Genomic DNA, 21,724 nt, shown 5'->3' on the forward strand with positions numbered 1-21,724 from the left:
ACCAGAGAGGCTGTACTTGCTTAACTATAGGATCTTTAACAACGGACGAGTGTACATTTGCACGTGTGTTCATACGGTTCATTTTTTCTTCTTTATAAGTACCTTTTCTTTCGGTCATGCATTCACGTATATTTTCACACAACTTCTCACCGCTACAGTGAAGTAATTCCATGCACAATTCGTGCAGAATTCACATTTAATTAATTAAATGGCAAGTGTCAATTTTTTTCACGGCTCATTTATGCGTTTCCTACTCGTCAGATGATTTACACAACGAATGGATATTTCTTACAAGGAGCAAGGTTAAAGTGTTTCAGTGTTTGGTGATCAGAAGGCGCAGATAGTCTCTGTGACAGTGCAATTGGTTTCCAATAATGTCCATCAATGTCAACTTTTTTGTTTTGGTCATGCTGAACTGTGTATTTATATGTACTCTGGGAAGTAGTATCTGTGTAGACGAGGTGTTTAACCTTGTATTCAGTGGCAAAACCGCCACAGATTACGTTGTAAGGAACACGACGGTTCCCAGTCGGGCAGAATGTTCTGTTCTGTGTCATCAAGAGGAAGGGTGTGTGTTTGTGGCGTATTCCGCCTCAGGAGAGTGTGTCCTCTACAGTGAGTTACCACAGACACTGACAGTGGTCAGTACACTGGACACTGACATCTACTACCGCCAAGGTAAGATATACCTGACACTGACATCTACTACCACCAAGGTAAGATATACCTGACACAGACATCTACTACCATCTACTACGGGTGAGGCCGTGTCAGAAGAAAGGTGGTTATCATATGGCGTTCCACAGGGTTCAGTCCTTGGACCACTCTTGTTTACCATCTATATGTTGCCACTAGGTGATGTTTTCCGGAACCACTGCATTGACTTTCAGTGCTTTGCAGATGACACCCAGAGCTGTATCGCCTCCAGGATTGTATCACTTCAAGACAAGATAACGAAGCTGGAAAGCTGCATCAGTGACATCAGAACTTGGATGAGAATTAACTTTCTCAAACTAAATGACAACAAAACGGAAGTATTCATTGCTGGGCCAAAGCACTTACAGGAACGTATGACAGAATTCTCAGTCAATATTGGACCTGTGAATGTGCCTGCCTCTTCCCAAGTGAAGAATCTAGGAGTTGTTTTTGACTCCCACATGACCATGAACAAGCAGGTCACCCAAATGTGCCAGTCTTCTCACTATCATCTTCATCAGATTGGTAAACTAAGACGATATCTTTCAGATGAAACCGACCAAAACTCTCACTCAAGCAACAGTCATATCTCGCCTTGACTATGCCAATTCACTTTTGTTTGGGATAACAGCTTCCCTGGTTCATCGACTCCAGGTTATACAAAACACAGCCGCCAGGATAATAACTCGTTGTCCTCGAAGAGACCACATCACCCCCAGGTTAAGAGAACTGCATTGGCTACCCGTTGCCAGACGCATAAAATTCAAGGTGCTTACCATTATCTACAAGTGCCTGAAGACCAACACTGCTCCATCTTACTTGTCATCTCTTCTAAACAACCATAGACCAACAAGAACTCTTAGATCACAAGATAAAGATCTGCTTATCACCAGACCATCCAGGACCAAATACGGGGACCGCTGCTTTGAATGTGCAGCTCCCATGCTATGGAACAACCTCCCTATGTCGCTAAAATCCGCCCCAAGTCTACCAACTTTTCGAAAACATTTAAAGACACATCTATTTGAAATGAAATAGACTATCTGCACAAGCGCCTGTGAGCAGCCTAGCTGGAACTCGGCGCTATAAAAGTAGATTATTATTATTATTATTATTACCACCAAGGTAAGATATACCTGACACAGACATCTACTACCACCAAGGTAAGATATACCTGACACTCATATCTACTACCACCAAGGTAAGATATACCTGACACAGACATCTACTACCACCAAGGTAAGATATACCTGACACTCATATCTACTACCACCAAGGTAAGATATACCTGACACTGACATCTACTACCACTAAGGTAAAATATACCTGACACTGACATCTACTACCACCAAGGTAAGATATACCTGACACTGACATCTACTACCACCAAGGTAAGATATACCTGACACTGACATCTACTACCACCAAGGTAAAATATACCTGACACTGACATCTACTACCATCAGGGTATGATATACCTGACACTGACATCTACTACCACCAAGGTAAGATATACCTAACACTCACATCTACTACCACCAAGGTATGATATACCTTACACTGACATCTACTACCATCAAGGTAAGATATACCTGACACTGACATTTGCTACCACCAAGGTATGATATACCTGACACTCACATCTACTACCACCAAGGTATGATATACCTGACACAGACATCTACTACCACTAAGGTAAGATATACCTGACACTGACATCTACTACCATCAGGGTATGATATACCTTACACTGACATCTACTACCATCAAGGTAAGATATACCTGACACTGACATTTGCTACCACCAAGGTATGATATACCTGACACTCACATCTACTACCACCAAGGTATGATATACCTGACACTGACATCTACTACCATCAAGGTAAGATATACCTGACACTGACATTTGCTACCACCAAGGTATGATATACCTGAGAGAGACATCTACTACCACCAAGGTAAGATATACCTGACACTGACATCTACTACCACCAAGGTATGATATACCTGACACAGACATCTACTACCACCAAGGTATGATATAGCTGACACAGACATCTACTACCACCAAGGTAAGATATACCTGACACTGACATCTAGTACCACCAAGGTAAGATATACCTGATGATTGGTTTTTAGCAAACCATGCGTGTTGTAAGAGTTGATTAATGGGATCGGGTGGTCATGCTGTTGAACACTGGATTGTCTGGTCCAGGCTCGATTATTTATAGAACACCACCATAGAGCTGGAATATTGCTATGTGCGGCGTTAAACAACAAACCAAACCAGCTTATATAATTTGGATAGTGATATGATGAATCATACCTTGGATTCCAACTTGTAGTAGGATGCATTGTTTATCGAACAGGTGCAGTACCCCAGATGACAACAACAACAACGGCGTACACAACAACAACAACAACACTCACTCCGACTGTCCTTACGACAACGCATGAAGGTACCAAGACCAATGTTATAGTAGACATGCATTGAAAGACCCGTGAAGATCCGGGTTAGAATTGATCTTCAGTAACCCATGCGTGTCGTAATAGGTGACTAATGGGATTGGGTTGTCAGGCTCACTGTCGTATCCCAATTGCGTAGATCGATGCTCAAGCTGTTGATCACTGGATTGTCTGGTCAAGACTCCATTATTTACAGACAGCCGCCATAGAGCTGGAAGACTGTTGAGTGCGGCGTAAAACAACAACTAACAGACCAATCAAAATGAAAAGGTTGAACACTAGTATTTTTCGATTTGTCCTTCTTTTCATTGGCGGGTTTCCCACTGTGTGACGGTTCTCTGTAAATTATCGATCGAATCTGGGCCTATCAAACCAGTGATGGCTTTGAGCATTTTTACGCAATTGGGATACGATGACCTCAATCAACCACGTGTGCGAGCCTGCCAATCCCGTTATTCGCCTCTTTATGTAATGTTGATTTCACAGCAAACTGGTACCGTATGGTGAAATGTTACCTGAAAAGAGTGGCTTTTGTATGTATCAGTTTTCCTCTAATCGGCCGTGTGTGTCATGCTTCTGTGACAGATTTATCTCTTTTATATGCTTCTTTCCCTACAAGGTGAGGTGAGGTGAGGTGAGGTGAGGTGAGGTGAGGTGAGGTGAGGTGAGGTGAGGTAAGGTGAGGTGAGGTGAGGTGAAATTGGGTTTAACGTCGTGCTTGAGAATATTTCGCTCATATGACGACGTGCATGCGTGTGTATGTGCATGTGCGGCTGCTTGTACTAGCCCAGACTGAAGCTGGTTTAATAGTGCTAGCCCACTGAGATACCACGTCGCAGTGAAGCATGAATACCAGACTCAGACGCCTTATACTGACTCCGAGCAGACCAGGCCTTGTTGTACCCATTAATGCCGAGCGCCAGGCAGGGACCAACAAGTACCATATTTTAACGTCTTTTGGTATGACGCGGTCGGGGATCGAACCCGCGACCTTCCGCTCTCCGGGCGAACGCTCTAAACGCTACACCACGGAGGCGGTGTTTCCCTACAAACACTGAGATGGGTAATGTAACGATTTCCCTTTGGTGACTTCAACGACCCTGAAATACGAACCGTAATGACTTCCCTTCAAAGACTTGACCGGAAATTAGATGTGACCGGAAATGAGATGTGACCGGAAATGAGATGGGTAATTTAATTATTTCCGTTTGGTGAAATTTTAGTATTACCTATGTTTGAACAGACCGAACCTGAAGTGGAAATATAAGAATTACCCATGTTTGAGTAGAAATAACCTGAAATGGGTAGATTTATGATTTCCTAATGGACAAATTTATGTTGCCCAATTTAGATGATTAACGGTCCATATGTCATAAGAGATAATTCCAAAGGTTTTGTAAATGCCTGCCCTTTGTCGGTGGCCGTGAAATCTATTTTTGTTTCTTTGAGTCACATTCAGCATGTTCATAAGAAGTTACTCTGTAAAATGTAAGTCAAGATTATTTTGCCTTATTATTTGGTGAACGAATCCCAATTCCAGTTTTGTAGATATTGCCACTTAAAAGAGAAAACATTCGTAATTCTTCCGTAATTCTGACCTAAACCTCTTCACTGTATAACTTGACGAATAATAGTACAGATAACAGTTAAGGTGTTTCGTCCACATCAACCATCAATGCTGCAACTCCAATGACTACAACTACAGACTCCACAACGTCTCCCGCTGTAGCGGCTATGACAACAATGACATCTGCATCAACTGCATTGGCGACAACTACCTCGTCAAAATTCTCAACCTCTGCCACAACTACCGATACCATGACGACTGCCTTCCTCACCAACATTGCTCCTACGAGTACTTCTGTTTCTTCCACTACTGCTTCTGCTACTCCGCATACGACTCCACCTACTACTACCACCCCATCTACTACTATACCACCTACGACTTTTTCTACTATTACTACTGCTGCTACTGCTACTGCTGCTGCTACTATTACTACTACTACTACTACCACTCCATCTCCTCCTACTACTAGTACTTCATCAACAACTGCAACTACATCCACTACCACGACTACACCAACGACAACTACGCCGGCTACATCACAAGGTATGAAACTCGTCTGTAATAATGCATCATCCTCAAACCATTCTCAAAATATAATATAATTAAGCGAAAATATAATTTGACAGTGGTTAAACCTTTACCTAAAAGATTTTATTCATTTAGAAAACACGTGCTGTCAATCTTCAGCAAATGAAACAGTGAAGTTTCAATATCTAACATGTGGGGAGGGAACCACCACAAATGGTATTTGCACACAGTTCATATGAGGGGATTGAACCCGGAACTTCGTTGTGACGAGAGAAAGCGTTAACCGTTCGGCTACCCACCACCCCTGTTTACCATTCGTATTATTGGTAAAGCAACAAGTAGAAGGTAAATAATTGAACCCAGGACTCCGATGTGACGTGAGAATGCGTGAACCACTCGGCTACCCGCCACGCCTGATTACCATTCGTATTATTGGTAAGGCAACAAATAGAAGATTAATAATTGAACCCAGGACTCCGATGTGACAAGCGATTGCGTGAACCACTCGGCTACCCATCGACCCTGTTTACCATTCGTATTATTGGTAAAGCAACAAGTAGAAGGTAAATAATTGAACCCAGGACTCCGATGTGACGAGCGAATGCGTGAACCACTCGGCTACCCACCATCCCTGTTTACCATTCGTATTATTGGTAAAGCAACAAGTAGAAGATTAATAATTGAACCCAGGACTCCGATGTGACAAGCGATTGCGTGAACCACTCGGCTACCCATCACCCCTGTTTACCATTCGTATTATTGGCAAAGCAACAAGTAGAAGGTAAATAATTGAACCCAGGACTCCGATGTGACGAGAGAATGCGTGAACCATTCGGCTACCCAGCACCCATGGTTACCATTCGTATTATTGGTAAGGCAACAAGTAGCAGGTAAATAGTTGAACCCAGGACTCCGATGTGACGAGAGAATGCGTGAACCACTCGGCTACCCGCCACCCATGGTTACCATTCGTATTATTGGTAAGGCAACAAGTAGTAGGTAAATAATTGAACCCAGGACTCCATTCCTGTTCTCAATGTTCATCAATGAATTTGCTTCGATAATACAACAAAATGTTACTCATGGTATCCAGTTACATCCCTATTTTACACAATTGTTTTTATTGTTGTTTGCCGATGATATGATTCTGTTTGCGACTACTGTTGTTGGATTACAAAGGCATATACTTGAGTTGGAACATTATTGGAATGAGTCAGGATTAACTGTTAATTTTGAGAAAACTAGAATAGTCGTATTCAAAAATTGGGGGCAAACTATCTAAAACGGAAAATGGTATTATAAAGGAGAGCCGCTCCAAGTCACACAATCATATAAATACCTTGGAGTCTACTTCACTAATCGTCTTGGCTTTTCAGCACATGCTAAATATTGTTCCACACTAGCCTAAAAGGTTCTTATTGGGGTTCTCAAAAGCATTTACAAACTCGTAGATATTGATTATCATTCTTTTTTCAAAATATTTGATACAAAAATCCTTCCCATTCTATTGTATGGTTCAGAGGTATGGGGTTTCAATAATATTGACGTAATTGAGAAAATACATTTATATACTTGCAAGAAATTTTTAGGAGTGAAAGTAAGTACCCCTAATGCCATGGTATATGGAGATTGTGGAAGATTTCCAATACACATATTTGCTAAAGATAGAATAATAAAATATTGGATACGTCTGTTATATATGCCATCTGATAGATACCCTAGACAGTGTTATGATATGATGTTAATGTACGATAACAACGGGAAGACTAACTGGGTGACTAACATTCGAGAATTGTTAAATACAATAGGTTTTGGGGAGGTATGGCAAAGGCAAAATGTTGACTTTCATGCAAATTTTGTGAATAATGTTACTCAAAGGCTCAAAGATATATATACACAAGAATGGGTAGGAGCACTGTCATTGTCAAGTAAATGTTTCTATTATAGAATGTTTAAATCCCATATATACAGAGAGAATTATCTGCTCTCACTAAATATCAAGAAATTTCGAAAGGCTTTTGCTCGGTTTAGGTGTTCCTCACATGACTTGGCAATCGAAACAGGGAGATATCATAAAATAGAGAGGGAAAATAGAATTTGTACATTTTGTGATCTTAATTGTGTAGAAGATGAATATCACTTCCTCTTAATTTGCCCATTATATTGTTAGTAAAGAAAAAAAATGTCCCAAGATATTATTCTGTATATCCCGAAAGGGTGTAATTTTCTTTGTTAATGAGTACTGATGACAATGTTCTTATCCGTAAGTTGTCAACCTTTATCTATCAAGCATTGTCTCTAAGAAATAAACATAATAATTCATAGAATGTAGTACTCATATTGCTCTTTGTTACGATATGGTATGATGTGGTGCGATATGATATGATATGATACATGGTATGATATGACATGATGTAATATGGGGTGATAGATATGATGTGATACGACAAAGTATGTGTAATGCGATGTTATATGATGTGATACATTTTGATGCAATATGACATATTGTGATTTGACTATTTGTATTCTTTTCTATGATATTGTGTACTATGTTCTTGTATACTATGGGCCTGTGGCCTCCAGTATGAAAAAAGATTGATTGACTCCGATGTGACGAGCGAATGCGTGAACCACTCGGCTACCCACCATCCATGGTTACCATTCGTATTATTGGTAAGGCAACAAGTAGCAGGTAAATAATTGAACCCAGGACTCCGATGTGACGAGCGAATGCGTGAACCACTCGGCTACCTACCACCCATGGTTACCATTCGTAACAAGTGGTAGTTGATGTACAAATTCTAATCTACATCTTGTCTTTATTGTAGAGGTGGGACTGTGGGCGATGGCTGTGTTGGGCTTCTCGTCACAGGGGGACTCTGGAGTCAAGTAACTATTTTTTACCGTTTTTATCTTCAATACACTAATCAATGACCAGGATACTTTGTTTTCAGATTCGTCAGACTAAAGACATCGAAAGATGCAGAAAGTAGCGCGTAAACAGTTTGTTTGTGGAGATTTTTATATGTGTCGTCATTTTGGAAGACATAACACCACGACTGCAAAACTCATAAAATGTGAAAGTAGCCCTTTATCACTGCACAAATTCATTTCATGTAGCATAAACTGACGGTTCTTGTTATTTTCGAGCAATCACGCGCACCTGCTAAATCCGCACACGTAATCATCTTGGCAAAAGATAATAAAAGTATTAGCATTATTAGTTTCCAAACGAAACTTATCACCAGCTCATTTAATTACATTGACCTAAAGACTGTTTTGGATATAATAGAAGTGTATGTCATCCAAAAAGAAGAAGAGGTTCTTTATCTTTATCGCATATCTATCACACATACACACGCGCGCGCGCACACGAACACACACACACACAGAGGCCATATCAATATCACACACAGATGCACACATCACATCAATATCACACACAGAGATACAAACACTACATTAAAATCACACACACCTCATCAATATCAGACACATACATAGAGAATACTACACGAGGTCTCATTACATACGAATTATACGAAACGAGTGGCCTTCCTATGCTATCTGACCGAGCGAAAGCGAGGTCAGTTAACATAGGAAGGTCACGAGTTTCGTATAATTCGTATGTAAAGAGACCGAGTGTGGTATTTTATTTATTACCCACGCCTTACATGCATTAAATTGACAAAATAGCGTATTTTTGTTATGTTTTTTGGTTTCAAACCGAAACCGGTTCATAGAGGTTGCGGAAGAGTTTTGTACTGTAGTACAATATTTGCATGACGTCACAATGTAATGGCGTCACTGCCTTGGTAACCGACGTCACGATGCATGTCAGTTGTCATCGCCTCGTACAGCCTCCTACAGTAAACTACTCCGTAGCACATCGTTTCTTGGTTTCCAGTTGCTTCATTCGGCTAACATCACTGGTGGAAACATTGCGTTTATGTTTTTCGACGGATATAATGTCTCAGTTCGACTCACAATTAAACAGCGACACGGCAACGTTCGCAATGTTTACATTCCCACAATGCATTTAAGTTGTAGAATTAATGAATTCACGTATTTGTTATGAATGAAAAAATAGTTACGTCAGAATGTGACCTAATTGAGAGGTAATCGGTTATCCAATCAAATCGTTAGAATCTCAGGTCAAGTCGTGACGACACAGGTCAACGCGATACGACACTCGTGTGACGTACGAGATTAGTATGCAACTACCAATACGTTGACCTCGTGGGTAATAAATACAAAAACCACATCAATATCAGACACACAGATACACACACATCAATATCACACACGGAGATAAGCGAACATCAATATCACACACACAGATACACACACATAAATATCACACACACACAGATACAAACACCACATCAATATTAGTCACACAGATAAACACACATCAATATCACACACACAGATAAACACACATCAATATCACACACACAGATAAACACACATCAATATCACACACAGATAAACACATCAATATCACACACAGATACATACATCAATGTAAAAAACAGATACACTAACCACACCAATATTATACACACACGTAAATAAACACATCAATATCACACACAAATACACACATCAATATCACACACAGAGATACAAACACCATATCAATATAACACAGATACACACACCAATATCACACACAGATACACACATCAATATCACACACACAGATGCACACACCACATCAATATCACACACACAGAGATACACGCATCAACATTACACTCACAGATCCACGCATCAATATCACACACAGATAAACACATATCAATATCACACAAACAGATACACACATAAACATCACACACAGATAAACACATATGAACATCACACACACAAAGATAAACACATATCAATATCACACAGAGATACAAACACCACATCAGCATCATACACACAGATAAACACATTAATATCACACACACAGATGCAAACACCACATCAATATCACACACACAGATACACACATCAATATCAAAAACACAGATACACTAACCACATTAATATCACACAGACACAGATACACATATTTATATCACATATACAGATACACTAACCACGTCAATATCACACACAGATAAACACACAGATACACACATCAATATCACACACACATATACAAACATCACATCAATATTAGTCACACAGATAAACACACGTCAATATCAGAAAAATAGATAAACAGACATCAATATCACCCACACAGATACACACATCAATATAAAAAAATAGATACACTAACCACATCAATATCATGCACACACGTATATAAACACCACATCAATATCACACACAAATACAAACATGAATATAACACACACAGATACAAACACCACATCAATATCACACAGATACACACACCAATATCACACACAGATACACACATCAATATCACACTCACAGATGCACACTACATCAATATCACACACAGAGATACACGCATCAATATCACACACAGATAAACACATATCAATATCACACACACACAGATGCAGGCATCAATATTACACACACAGATACACACACATATAGCACACACAGATAAACACATATGAACATCACACACAAATATAAACACATATCAATATCACACACAGATACAAACACCACATTAACATTATACACACAGATACACATCACATCAATATCGCACACACAGATACACACATCAATATCAAAAACACAGATACACTAACCACATTAATAGCACACAGACACAGATACACAAATTAATATCACACACACAGATACACTAACCACATAAACACACATCAATATCATACACACAGATACACACATCAACATCACACACACAGATTCACACAACCATTTTTACACACATATACACTAACCACATCAATATTTCACACAGATACACACACCAATATCACACACAGAGATACACACACCAACATCACACACAGAGATACACTCATCAATATCACACACACAGATACACTCATCAATATCACACACACAGATACACTCATCAATATCACACACACAGATACACTAACAACATCGATATCACACACAGATACACTAACCACATCAATATCACACACAGATACACTAACAACATCAATATCACACACACCACATCGATATCACACACAGATACACACATCACATCAACATCACACATAGATACATACACTACATCAATATCACACACATATTACTATCACAAACACAGATACACAAGTCAATATCACATACACACACCATATCGATACCAGAAACACACATAAATATCACACACACAGATACACACACCACTTCAATATCACACACCCACATCAATATCACACAGACACGCCACATCATATCTTACACACAGACGACACACAAATCTCTCTCTCTCTCTCTCACTCTCTCTCTCTCATACACACACACACACACACACACACATACTCAGATGATAACATTTCATGTTTGTCAGCGCCGCAACCGAAGCGCTTGGAGAGCCGGATGTGTACCCTACCTACGGCCACAACGTTAAAGCGTGGGGGCAGTCTAATCTACACAGCCTGAAATACAACCAATATATAAAGGTGAGCATGTATGTATGTATGTATGTATGTATGTATGTATGTATGTATGTATGTATGTATGTATGTATGTATGTATGTATGTATGTATGTATGTATGTATGTATGTATGTATGTATGTATGTATGTATGTATGCATGTATGCATGTATGCATGTATGCATGTATGTATGTATGTATGTATGTATGTATGTATGTATGTATGTATGTATGTATGTATGTATGTATGTATGTATGTATGTATGTATGTATGTATGTATGTATGTATGTATGTATGTAGGTAGGTAGGTAGGTAGGTAGGTAGGTAGGTATGTAGGTATGTGTGTGTGTGTGTGTGTGTCTGTATGTCTGTCTGTCTGTATGTGTAGGTATGTATGCATGTGTGTGTATGTGTGAAAAGTAAGTGTGTTTGTAAGCATGTGTGTATGTGTTAGTACATGCATGTATGTACGTGTGTGTGTGCTTGTGTACGCTTGTGCCTGTGTGTGCATCTGAGTGTGTGTGACCTTCCCGTCTTAGAGCAGGAATCTCTATGTCTAAGTATTGTGGTTTGAAAACGTTTGAAGCTAAGTTATGCCGTCTGGAGTTACTATCAAATATCGTAAGGGATCTCGTGATCTCGTGATCTCGTGATCTCGTGAACGGGCTTAATATCCCAGCTGTGCGATAATTGGAGATCGTGAAACTGGCCGTCAGGAGTTACAAATCCATTTGTGATCTTGTTCAGTCATATGTGTTTGCAGTTGAAGTTCGCCATGAAACTCTACATCACGGAAGTGCACGTGTATGAGACGTACCGCGCAGGCCCAACGTGGAAGGTGGAGATTATGAAACCTGATGGGCAATATGTGTCTGCGTATTATTCCATCCATGTTCCTTTCCTTTCTGACGCCCGAATCTTTAAAGTCACTCTGAACAGTGTAAGTACTTATTCTCCCCCCTTTTCCCCAATCTATGTTATCTGTGCATAGCATCTTATTGATGCAATCCGTGGAGATCTGGGTTAGAACTGGTCTTTAACAACCAGTGTTTGTCGTTAGAGTCGACTAACGGGATCAGGCGGTCAGGCTCGCTGACTTGTTAACACATGTTATCGTATCCCAATTGCGTAGATCGATGCTCATGCTGCTGATCACTGGATTGTCTGGTCCAGACTGGATTATGTAGGGACCGTCGCCATATAGCTGGAATATTGCAGAGTGCGGCGTTAAACAACAAATAGCCAAACATCAAAGTGGCATAGTGGTGCATAGACCCTAAACAAAAGCAATTAATCGCCTGACAATACGAAACGTCCCTACTCATTTCCTATCTTTGGACTCGGGATACCGGGCCACACAGATGGGATATGGTTCGAGTTACTTGGTCGAACAGAGCTTATTTGACTCAAGGAACTGGCCATACAGAGGGCATATACCTCAAGGTACTGACCATACAGAGGATATATGCCTCAAGGTACTGGCCATACAGAGGGTATATGCCTCAAGATACTGGCCATACAGAGGGTACATGTATATGCCTAAAGGTTCTGGCCATACAGAGGGTATATGCCTCAAGGTACTGGCCACACAGAGGGTATATGCCTCAAGGTACTGGCCATACAGAGGGTATATGCCTCAAGGTACTGGCCATACAGAGCTTATTTGACTCAAGGTACTGGCCATACAGAGGGCATATGCCTAAAGGTACTGGCCATACAGAGGGTATATGCCTCATACTGCCATACAGAGGGTATATGCTGGTACCATACAGAGGGTATATGCCTCAAGGTACTGGCCATACAGAGGGTATATGCCTCAAGGTACTGGCCATACAGAGGGTATATGCCTCAATGTACTGGCCATACAGAGGGTATATGGCTCAAGGTACTGGCCATACAGAGGGTATATGCCTCAAGGTACTGGCCATACAGAGGGTATATGCCTCAATGTACTGGCCATACAGAGGGTATATGCCTCAAGGTACTGGCCATACAGAGGGCATATGCCTCAAGGTACTGGCCATACAGAGGGTATATGCCTCAATGTACTGGCCATACAGAGGGTATATGCCTAAAGGTACTGGCCATACAGAGGGCATATGCCTCGAGGTACTGGCCATACAGAGGGTATATGCCTCAATGTACTGGCCATACAGAGGGCATATGCCTCAAGGTACTGGCCATACAGAGGGCATATGCCTCAAGGTACTGGCCACACAGAGGGCATATGCCTCAAAATACTGGCAATACAGAGGGTATATGCCTCAAGATACTGGCCATACAGAGGGTATATGCCTCAAGGTACTTTGCCACAAAGATGGCGTTTGACTTGGGGTACCTGGTCATGCAAATGATAACTGGCTTAGGTTAAGTATAAAGTCTTCAACATTCTTCGTACCACTGCGTCAGACATAATACTGCCTTACTCATCGATAACATTTTTTACAATTCACAAGAAACATCTCACACTGTTGAGACATCCATGAAGTTGTTGTGAATATGTTCGGTAGCACTATTCTAACCCAACTCAGAATTGCCAAATTAACGTCACAGACCAACATGCCAACGTCACATACAAACGCCACTAACCAACGTAACATATCAACGCCACATACCGACGTCACATACTGACGTCACGTATCAACGCCACATACCAACGTCATATACTGACGTCACATACCGACGTCACATACTAACGCCACATACCGACGTCACATACCAACGCCACACACCAACGCCACATACCGACGTCACATACCAACGTCACATTCCAATGCCACATACCAACGCCACATACCAACGCCACATACCAACGCCACATACCGACGTCACATACCAACGCCACATAGCAAAGCCACAGCATCACAGAAATAGAGATTATTAACATCGTGTGTTTCCGTATCATTAATATCATATATTAGGAATAGAAATTGTATTTGACCTTTAGCGAGCATAATACATATTTTTTATTCCTAATATATGAAATAAATGATAGGTAAACACACGATGTTAATAATCTCTTTATCATATAATGTCATTCTTACAATTGCTCTAAAAAAGAAGCAAATCGTACGTGAATTTATATATGAAGAGAATCGAGCATTCGCGTAAGAATACTTAGCTATACAACAGAGTGAAGGTCGTTCATGACAGCAGCATATGGTTGTGACTAGTCGCTAATGCAGTGCAAACATAACTCATGCCTAAAATCAGATCTTTCTGTCTAAAAAGAACAACAAAATCATGCAGGGATTTCTTGGTAGTTTTTTCTATTTTCATTGCGAGTAATCACCTCATCAGTATCAGTTTCTGATACCTGACGGAATCGATTCGTCGTCTTCTTTGTTGTGATCGATAGATCGAAATCTTTGGTTGGTACCTTTCTTAGACGATAGCCTGTCACCGGTACCTCATAATCCGTACCTCCAATTTGAACGAACTTCTCCGTTTCATGTTTTCCAAAGTCAATTAATTACTGCAGTAACGACTCCAGAACCTCTGTCGTCAATTCTTACAGAATCACTAATTTTGAGAATGGGGGCAACCATGTTTGTTTACAAACCCGTGTTTGCATAGTTATCAGATTTGGATTCCAAGTGTATCAGATTGCTTTATTGCACCGACAACACCCTCCATTAGATGATAATCCTTTTTTGGTTGTTTCGTCGTTAATTAAACATTGCCTTATGTTTCAGGTGCCGAGCTTCACGTCTGACGTCATCCGGCTGTGGGTGGATCCTTTTTTCTCGGGAGGAGCTGTAGAGATAGACGATATACGACAAGCATGGGTTGGTGAAGAATGAAACTCTTCAAGCCGTCGACACCGATGGTGCAGCAATGATTCTGTTCGATACCGTTGACCACAGGACTCGTCTTACTAACTTGGGGATGGTGGTGTAGCCTAGTGGTGAACGCGTTCGCCCGGGTTCGATTCCCCATTTATGTACAATGTGTGAAGCCCATTTTGGTGTTCCCCACATTGACATTGCTAAGAAAGAGGCGTAAAATTAAACTCACTCACCCTTACGTGGGACCCGTGAAGATCCGGGTTAGAATTGGTCTTCAGCAATCCATGCTTGTCGTAAGAGGCGGCTAACAGGCACGCTGACCTGCTTGGCAGATATCATTGGATCCTAATTGCGTAGATTGATGTAATGATACTTTCATGATAGAAGATTTTTTTACATGAATTTAATTGAGCTTTGTATATACTTTAACCATGATAGTTTGATAATTTGAAATGATTTTGGTAAATGGTGTAAATGCAGAAAATGTTAACTGAACGTAAACGACCAGCGTGCTACTAATCCTCTAAATAAACCATTAATATAGTTGTATAAACTGTATCCAACGAGGATTGGAACTTCACAAGACAATATCACAGTCTGAGTAACGATTGTATATCATATATGGAGGTATAAGTAACATCTGTGTAAATAAAATCTATTTTAATTAGATTGTGGCATGCTAATACCCTTCAATAGATTGCTAACATATGAAGTTGTATTCAATTAATACAAATTTGTCAGTAGTAATATTTGTTCATTAACTTTCGACAACATTTTACTCTTTTCACTTTAACGATTCATGCATTGGTAAATGAAGGTGAGTGTACTATGTAAAATATTGTTGCAATACCAGTTAATAATTATCACCGTTTTATCTCTGAAGCATCGTGTACCTACTTGGGATATATGATCCTAGTTTCACCCAGCCTCTCATGGTACAGGTTCCTGTATTGGTAAAGCAAGGTGAATGTATAAAGTAGAATATTGTTGCAATACCAGTTAATAATTATCACAGTTTATCTCTGAAGCATCATATAATACCTTCAATGGATGTATGATCATACTCTCACCCAGTCTATCAAGGATAGGCCTATTTTGGAAGCTTGACCGCGGTTGTTTTTAGGTTAATTTTATTATTTCTGACGCCATTGATATCAGCCCTATTGTGCTATTTTACAAAATAATATTGTAATTCTATTGCATCGTATTCTGCCACTCTGGTGAGAGGGGTCAACGTGGTGTTTATGTGTGTGTTTTCTTATATGGCGACGTGCATGCACAATGTTGCTGCTCGAACTTATCCGGGCTGTTTTGTTGTTCACCCCCATTGTTTAAACCATACGTCATTTTGACATCGAGCCAGACTCAAACCCAGATTCCGGCTCCCAGTTGACTTGTCCCTGTTTAATCGCGGGACATTGTAAAAATATAACCTTTCAAAGTCTGTTGCTATGACGCACCGGGGATCGAACTCTGTTCACAAGACCACGGGACGGACCTGAAAATGACCTGCAGAAGATGATTTCTTGTATGTTTTGACATGACCTCTAGACCACGGGACGGACCTGTAGATGACCTGTAGTAGCGGATTATTTGTTGTATGTTTTAACATGACCACTAGACCACAGGACGGACCTGTAGATGACCTGTAGTAGCAGATTAATTGTTGTATGTTTTAACATGACCACTAGACCACAGGACGGACCTGTAGATGACCTGTAGTAGCAGATTAATTGTTGTATGTTTTAACATGACCTCTAGACCACAGGACGGACCTGTAGATGACCTGTAGTAGCAGATTATTTGTTGTATGTTTTAACATGACCACTAGACCACGGGACGGACCTGTAGATGACCTGTAGTAGCTGATTATTTGTTGTATGTTTTAACATGACCACTAGACCACAGGACGGACCTGTAGATGACCTGTAGTAGCAGATTAATTGTTGTATGTTTTAACATGACCTCTAGACCACAGGACGGACCTGTAGATGACCTGTAGTAGCAGATTATTTGTTGTATGTTTTAACATGACCACTAGACCACGGGACGGACCTGTAGATGACCTGTAGTAGCTGATTATTTGTTGTATGTTTTAACATGACCACTAGACCACAGGACGGACCTGTAGATGACCTGTAGTAGCAGATTAATTGTTGTATGTTTTAACATGACCTCTAGACCACAGGACGGACCTGTAGATGACCTGTAGTAGCAGATTATTTGTTGTATGTTTTAACATGACCACTAGACCACGGGACGGACCTGTAGATGACCTGTAGTAGCTGATTATTTGTTGTATGTTTTAACATGACCACTAGACCACAGGACGGACCTGTAGATGACCTGTAGTAGCAGATTAATTGTTGTATGTTTTAACATGACCTCTAGACCACAGGACGGACCTGTAGATGACCTGTAGTAGCTGATTATTTGTTGTATGTTTTAACATGACCACTAGACCACAGGACGGACCTGTAGATGACCTGTAGTAGCAGATTATTTGTTGTATGTTTTAACATGACCACTAGACCACAGGACGGACCTGTAGATGACCTGTAGTAGCTGATTATTTGTTGTATGTTTTAACATGACCACTAGACCACGGGACAGACCTGTAGATGACCTGTAGTAGCAGATTATTTGTTGTATGTTTTAACATGACCACTAGACGACGGGACGGACCTGTAGATGACCTGTAGTAGCAGACTAATTGTTGTATGTTTTAACATGACCACTAGACCACGTTTTAACCCACAATCTCTTGAATTGTATAATTCTCAATATATCACTATATTCCTGAAATTACCGATGTGACGTAAAATTTTAATTCACTCACTCATACACTCACTTTAAATGTATAGACGCAATACCAAGTTAATTTCTTAATAAAATATGACTCTGCACAAGACGGTTTTCATCATTATTTATTGTGCGAATATGTGTCATTGTGGAGGGTGTCCGACTGCGTAGTGTTGAATCTTGCTCATTATATTTACATGTCTGCACCATCGGGAATTGTCTTCATGTTATGTGTTCGCCATGATTAAAATATTGGAGTGAGTGAGTGAGTGAGTGGGTGAGTGGGTGAGTGGGGTTTTGGGGTGTGTTTCAGTGAGTGAGTGAGTGTGGTTCTTTTAAGCAATATCCAGCAATATCACAGAGGAGGACACGAGAAATGGGCCTCGCACATTGTACATATGTAATGAATTGAACCCAGTTCTTCGACGTGACGAGCGAAAGCTAGACAACTCAGTGGTCAATTATGAGCATCGACGTGTGTCATCTAAGTCAGAAATTAACGTTAACGTTCATCTGAATATGCGTTCCACCAATCCGACTTCAACTGTGTCGGATTCTAGAGACAACATATATCGTATCAAAACATTCGCTATTCAGCTATATGGCGGCGATCTGCAAATATTCGAGTCTGGACGAGACAATCCAGTGATCAACAGCATGAGCATCGATCTGCACAATTAGGATACGATGACATTTGTCAACCAAGTTAGCGAGCCTGACCACTCGATTCCGTTCGTCGCTTTTCAATACAAGCATGGGTTACTGAGGAACAGTTCTAACCCATATGACATGTACAATTCCTTAAGAACCATAAATAAACTACCGAAAGCAACCTTGTGACCCTCGGCTAAATGTGGGGGAAAATCGTACAATAAACAACCTTTGTGTGAAGAACGGTTAGTACAGTTGAGACCTTTGTCTACGCCAGAAGCCTATGGACGTCAGTTCGAATCCAGTTGTAGATCTGCCAGCACCCCACCAGTTCTCAAAAGTTTCCTTCCACTTGTAGCTGATACGCTGTATTATAACTCGAGTGCTGTTATTTTTGTTTTCTGCAATCCTAACAGGTCACATCAATTATTTGATTATTCCAGTCAATTACGAACAGTTTCCGCAAGTCGTTGTGGCCAAGTGCACAATTTCCCTGTAATTCCCACAATCCCTGGATAAAATTGATCTTCAGCAAGGTTAACAGTCATATGACTTTTCCCACCGGGTACCCATTCACTGGTAGGTGACCAGAGACAATGTTGAACAAACTCACTTGATCAGGGTGAGATCACACGAGTCAGATGACCACACAACAACACAAATGTGTGAGATGACGTCAAATGAGTTTTTTTCAAAGGTTTAAAATTCCCAATGACAATGGGATGATGTCATTGTCACAGGTTACGGGTTAATGAACATGTCGGCCACACATGTAATATACATGTAATAAATACATCACTGGTGACGGATGTGCACTCAGATGTACTTACGTACCTAATCTATTGTATACCAACCGTGACTTGTCAGCATGTCAGTGAGATTATGTGTTACGATGCTGATCAATGTAGTATCAGTTTTTTAAACCCTACTGATATCATGAGTCAATAGACATGTGTATAAAATAGTGTAAATATAGATGGGGTGTGGGCATGGCAGAATTATGTTTAAATATTTTTCATAATCCTCCCCTTTTCATAACTTAAGTCACAAGTGTGTAGCAATCTTACATCACTGTTGGTTTAGAAATGCTTGTGAAAGGTAGGGCTGGCTATTAACATGGATAATAGAGATCAATAATCGATAAATATCGGAGACATAAATTTGAGCAAAAACGCCAAAAACATGTCTGCAAGAAATGAAAATATTTCACATCACTGGTGAGTTGTGACAAAGAAGCAGAAGCAGACCATGAAAAGAGTCATGGTTTGTATATTATCTGAGAACATTAAACCTTTTTTCTTTCACAAAGTTGATATACGATATTATCTATAACATAAGTTTTTATGTTGATAATCATTAATAATATTTCCGATCGATGATATTTCCGATTATCGATCATTTTAGCCAGCCCTATAGCTAGTAAATAGTATTCTCAATGCAGCAAAAGTTTCGTAAAACCCAATGGAAACGGATCAAGCAAATATACAATTGATAAATTTGACACCTTGAATGTGCAGCTGAGAAATGAAAATCTGGAATAATCTGACAGAAGTACGACAAAATAAATCTTATTAAGATATCCAGATTTATTAATAAATGAAAATAAATACAAACATCTGTGCAAAGTATCAATTGTGGACAAAATAAACAAATAATCATTTACAGATGAAAGGCAACAAACAAAATATAGATAACTAATCGATATATTTATCAAGGAATAACAAGAATTCAAATTGGTTCTATTTTGCCATGGAGCATAATTCAAATGAAATCAGTTCTACACAAATGTCAATCGTAGAGTACAAAACAAAGTCCATGTTGCCGCTGTTGAAAGGCATTAGCTTAAACCGTATCAAACACTGGACATTTGGTTTAATAGAGAAAATCACCTACAGCCCATTTTCATGTTATGATACTGAAATCATATTTTCCTTTTGCATATTTTCCAATCCTTTGTTTAGAAGGATAATTGTTATTTAAATGTCTATCGTTAACAGGTGTCAATGAAATTCAATTGTTATTAAGTGTGAATATATGACATGGCCTCTTTACATGCAATTGGCTGACAAACTGGTAATATGATTATAAACTGAAATACATTCATATTTGTTTGCACAAGTACAAAAAAATCGATTGAGATTTATCCAACCTGACTCAAATACCTTCTGTGAATATAAGAATATCATTCCTTGACTGGAGGCATAACATCAATCTGTGAGACACGGATTCGTCTGTACATTTCTTAGGTATCTCTTTGGAATGATTGTTTGGACATGTGGAGCCAGGTCAGAGGTGCTGCCATCTTTTGGTAAATTGCTACTCCAGTTAATATTCTGGTCTAATATGTGGTATCATTTGACACGTCACTGATACCTAGTTGTTTGTTCAAGCAATAATGTGATGATATAAGATACCCAGGTTAAGTTCTTTGAGACATTGTTAGAGGGAACTACTTCAATCTTTGAGCTTAGAGTCAAATTCAATATGGTTATTCAATGTAGAGCGAGCGCTAAACAACATGCAGATATGTTTATTACGTTTATTACGAAACACGCTTTTAACGAACTCACGACATATAGCGAGTTTGAAATCCCGCATTATTTTACATATTTTAGCAATAATGGATATAACGAACTCCGGTTATAACGGAGAAAATA

At 39.9% G+C, this 21,724-nt stretch overlaps 1 protein-coding gene across 1 annotated transcript; it reads left to right on the forward strand.

Annotated features, from left to right (window-relative positions):
• The first annotated feature begins 198 nt into the window (after positions 1-198).
• Positions 199-16,357, forward strand: LOC124273569 (integumentary mucin C.1-like). The gene is made up of 7 exons (XM_046708853.1): positions 199-678; positions 3,069-3,158; positions 4,817-5,275; positions 8,089-8,149; positions 11,739-11,850; positions 12,590-12,766; positions 15,522-16,357. Exons 1-7 carry the CDS (start codon positions 375-377, stop codon positions 15,627-15,629), a joined length of 1,311 nt encoding a protein of 436 aa, XP_046564809.1. The 5' UTR covers positions 199-374; the 3' UTR covers positions 15,630-16,357.
• Positions 16,358-21,724: the final 5,367 nt, after the last annotated feature.

The sequence above is a fragment of the Haliotis rubra genome, unplaced genomic scaffold (genome assembly GCF_003918875.1).
Source record: "Haliotis rubra isolate DU_JTF1 unplaced genomic scaffold, ASM391887v1 Scf182, whole genome shotgun sequence".
Lineage (NCBI taxonomy): Eukaryota > Metazoa > Mollusca > Gastropoda > Lepetellida > Haliotidae > Haliotis > Haliotis rubra.

Bases quoted from the DNA above. Each gene is read 5' to 3' on its own strand.
- LOC124273569 (XM_046708853.1), top strand. From the start codon at position 375: ATGTCCATCAATGTCAACTTTTTTGTTTTGGTCATGCTGAACTGTGTA. The intron at 679-3,068 runs GTAAGATATACC...TTTATCGAACAG, and splicing joins TGACATCTACTACCGCCAAG to GTGCAGTACCCCAGATGACA. The intron at 11,851-12,589 runs GTGAGCATGTAT...ATGTGTTTGCAG, and splicing joins AATACAACCAATATATAAAG to TTGAAGTTCGCCATGAAACT.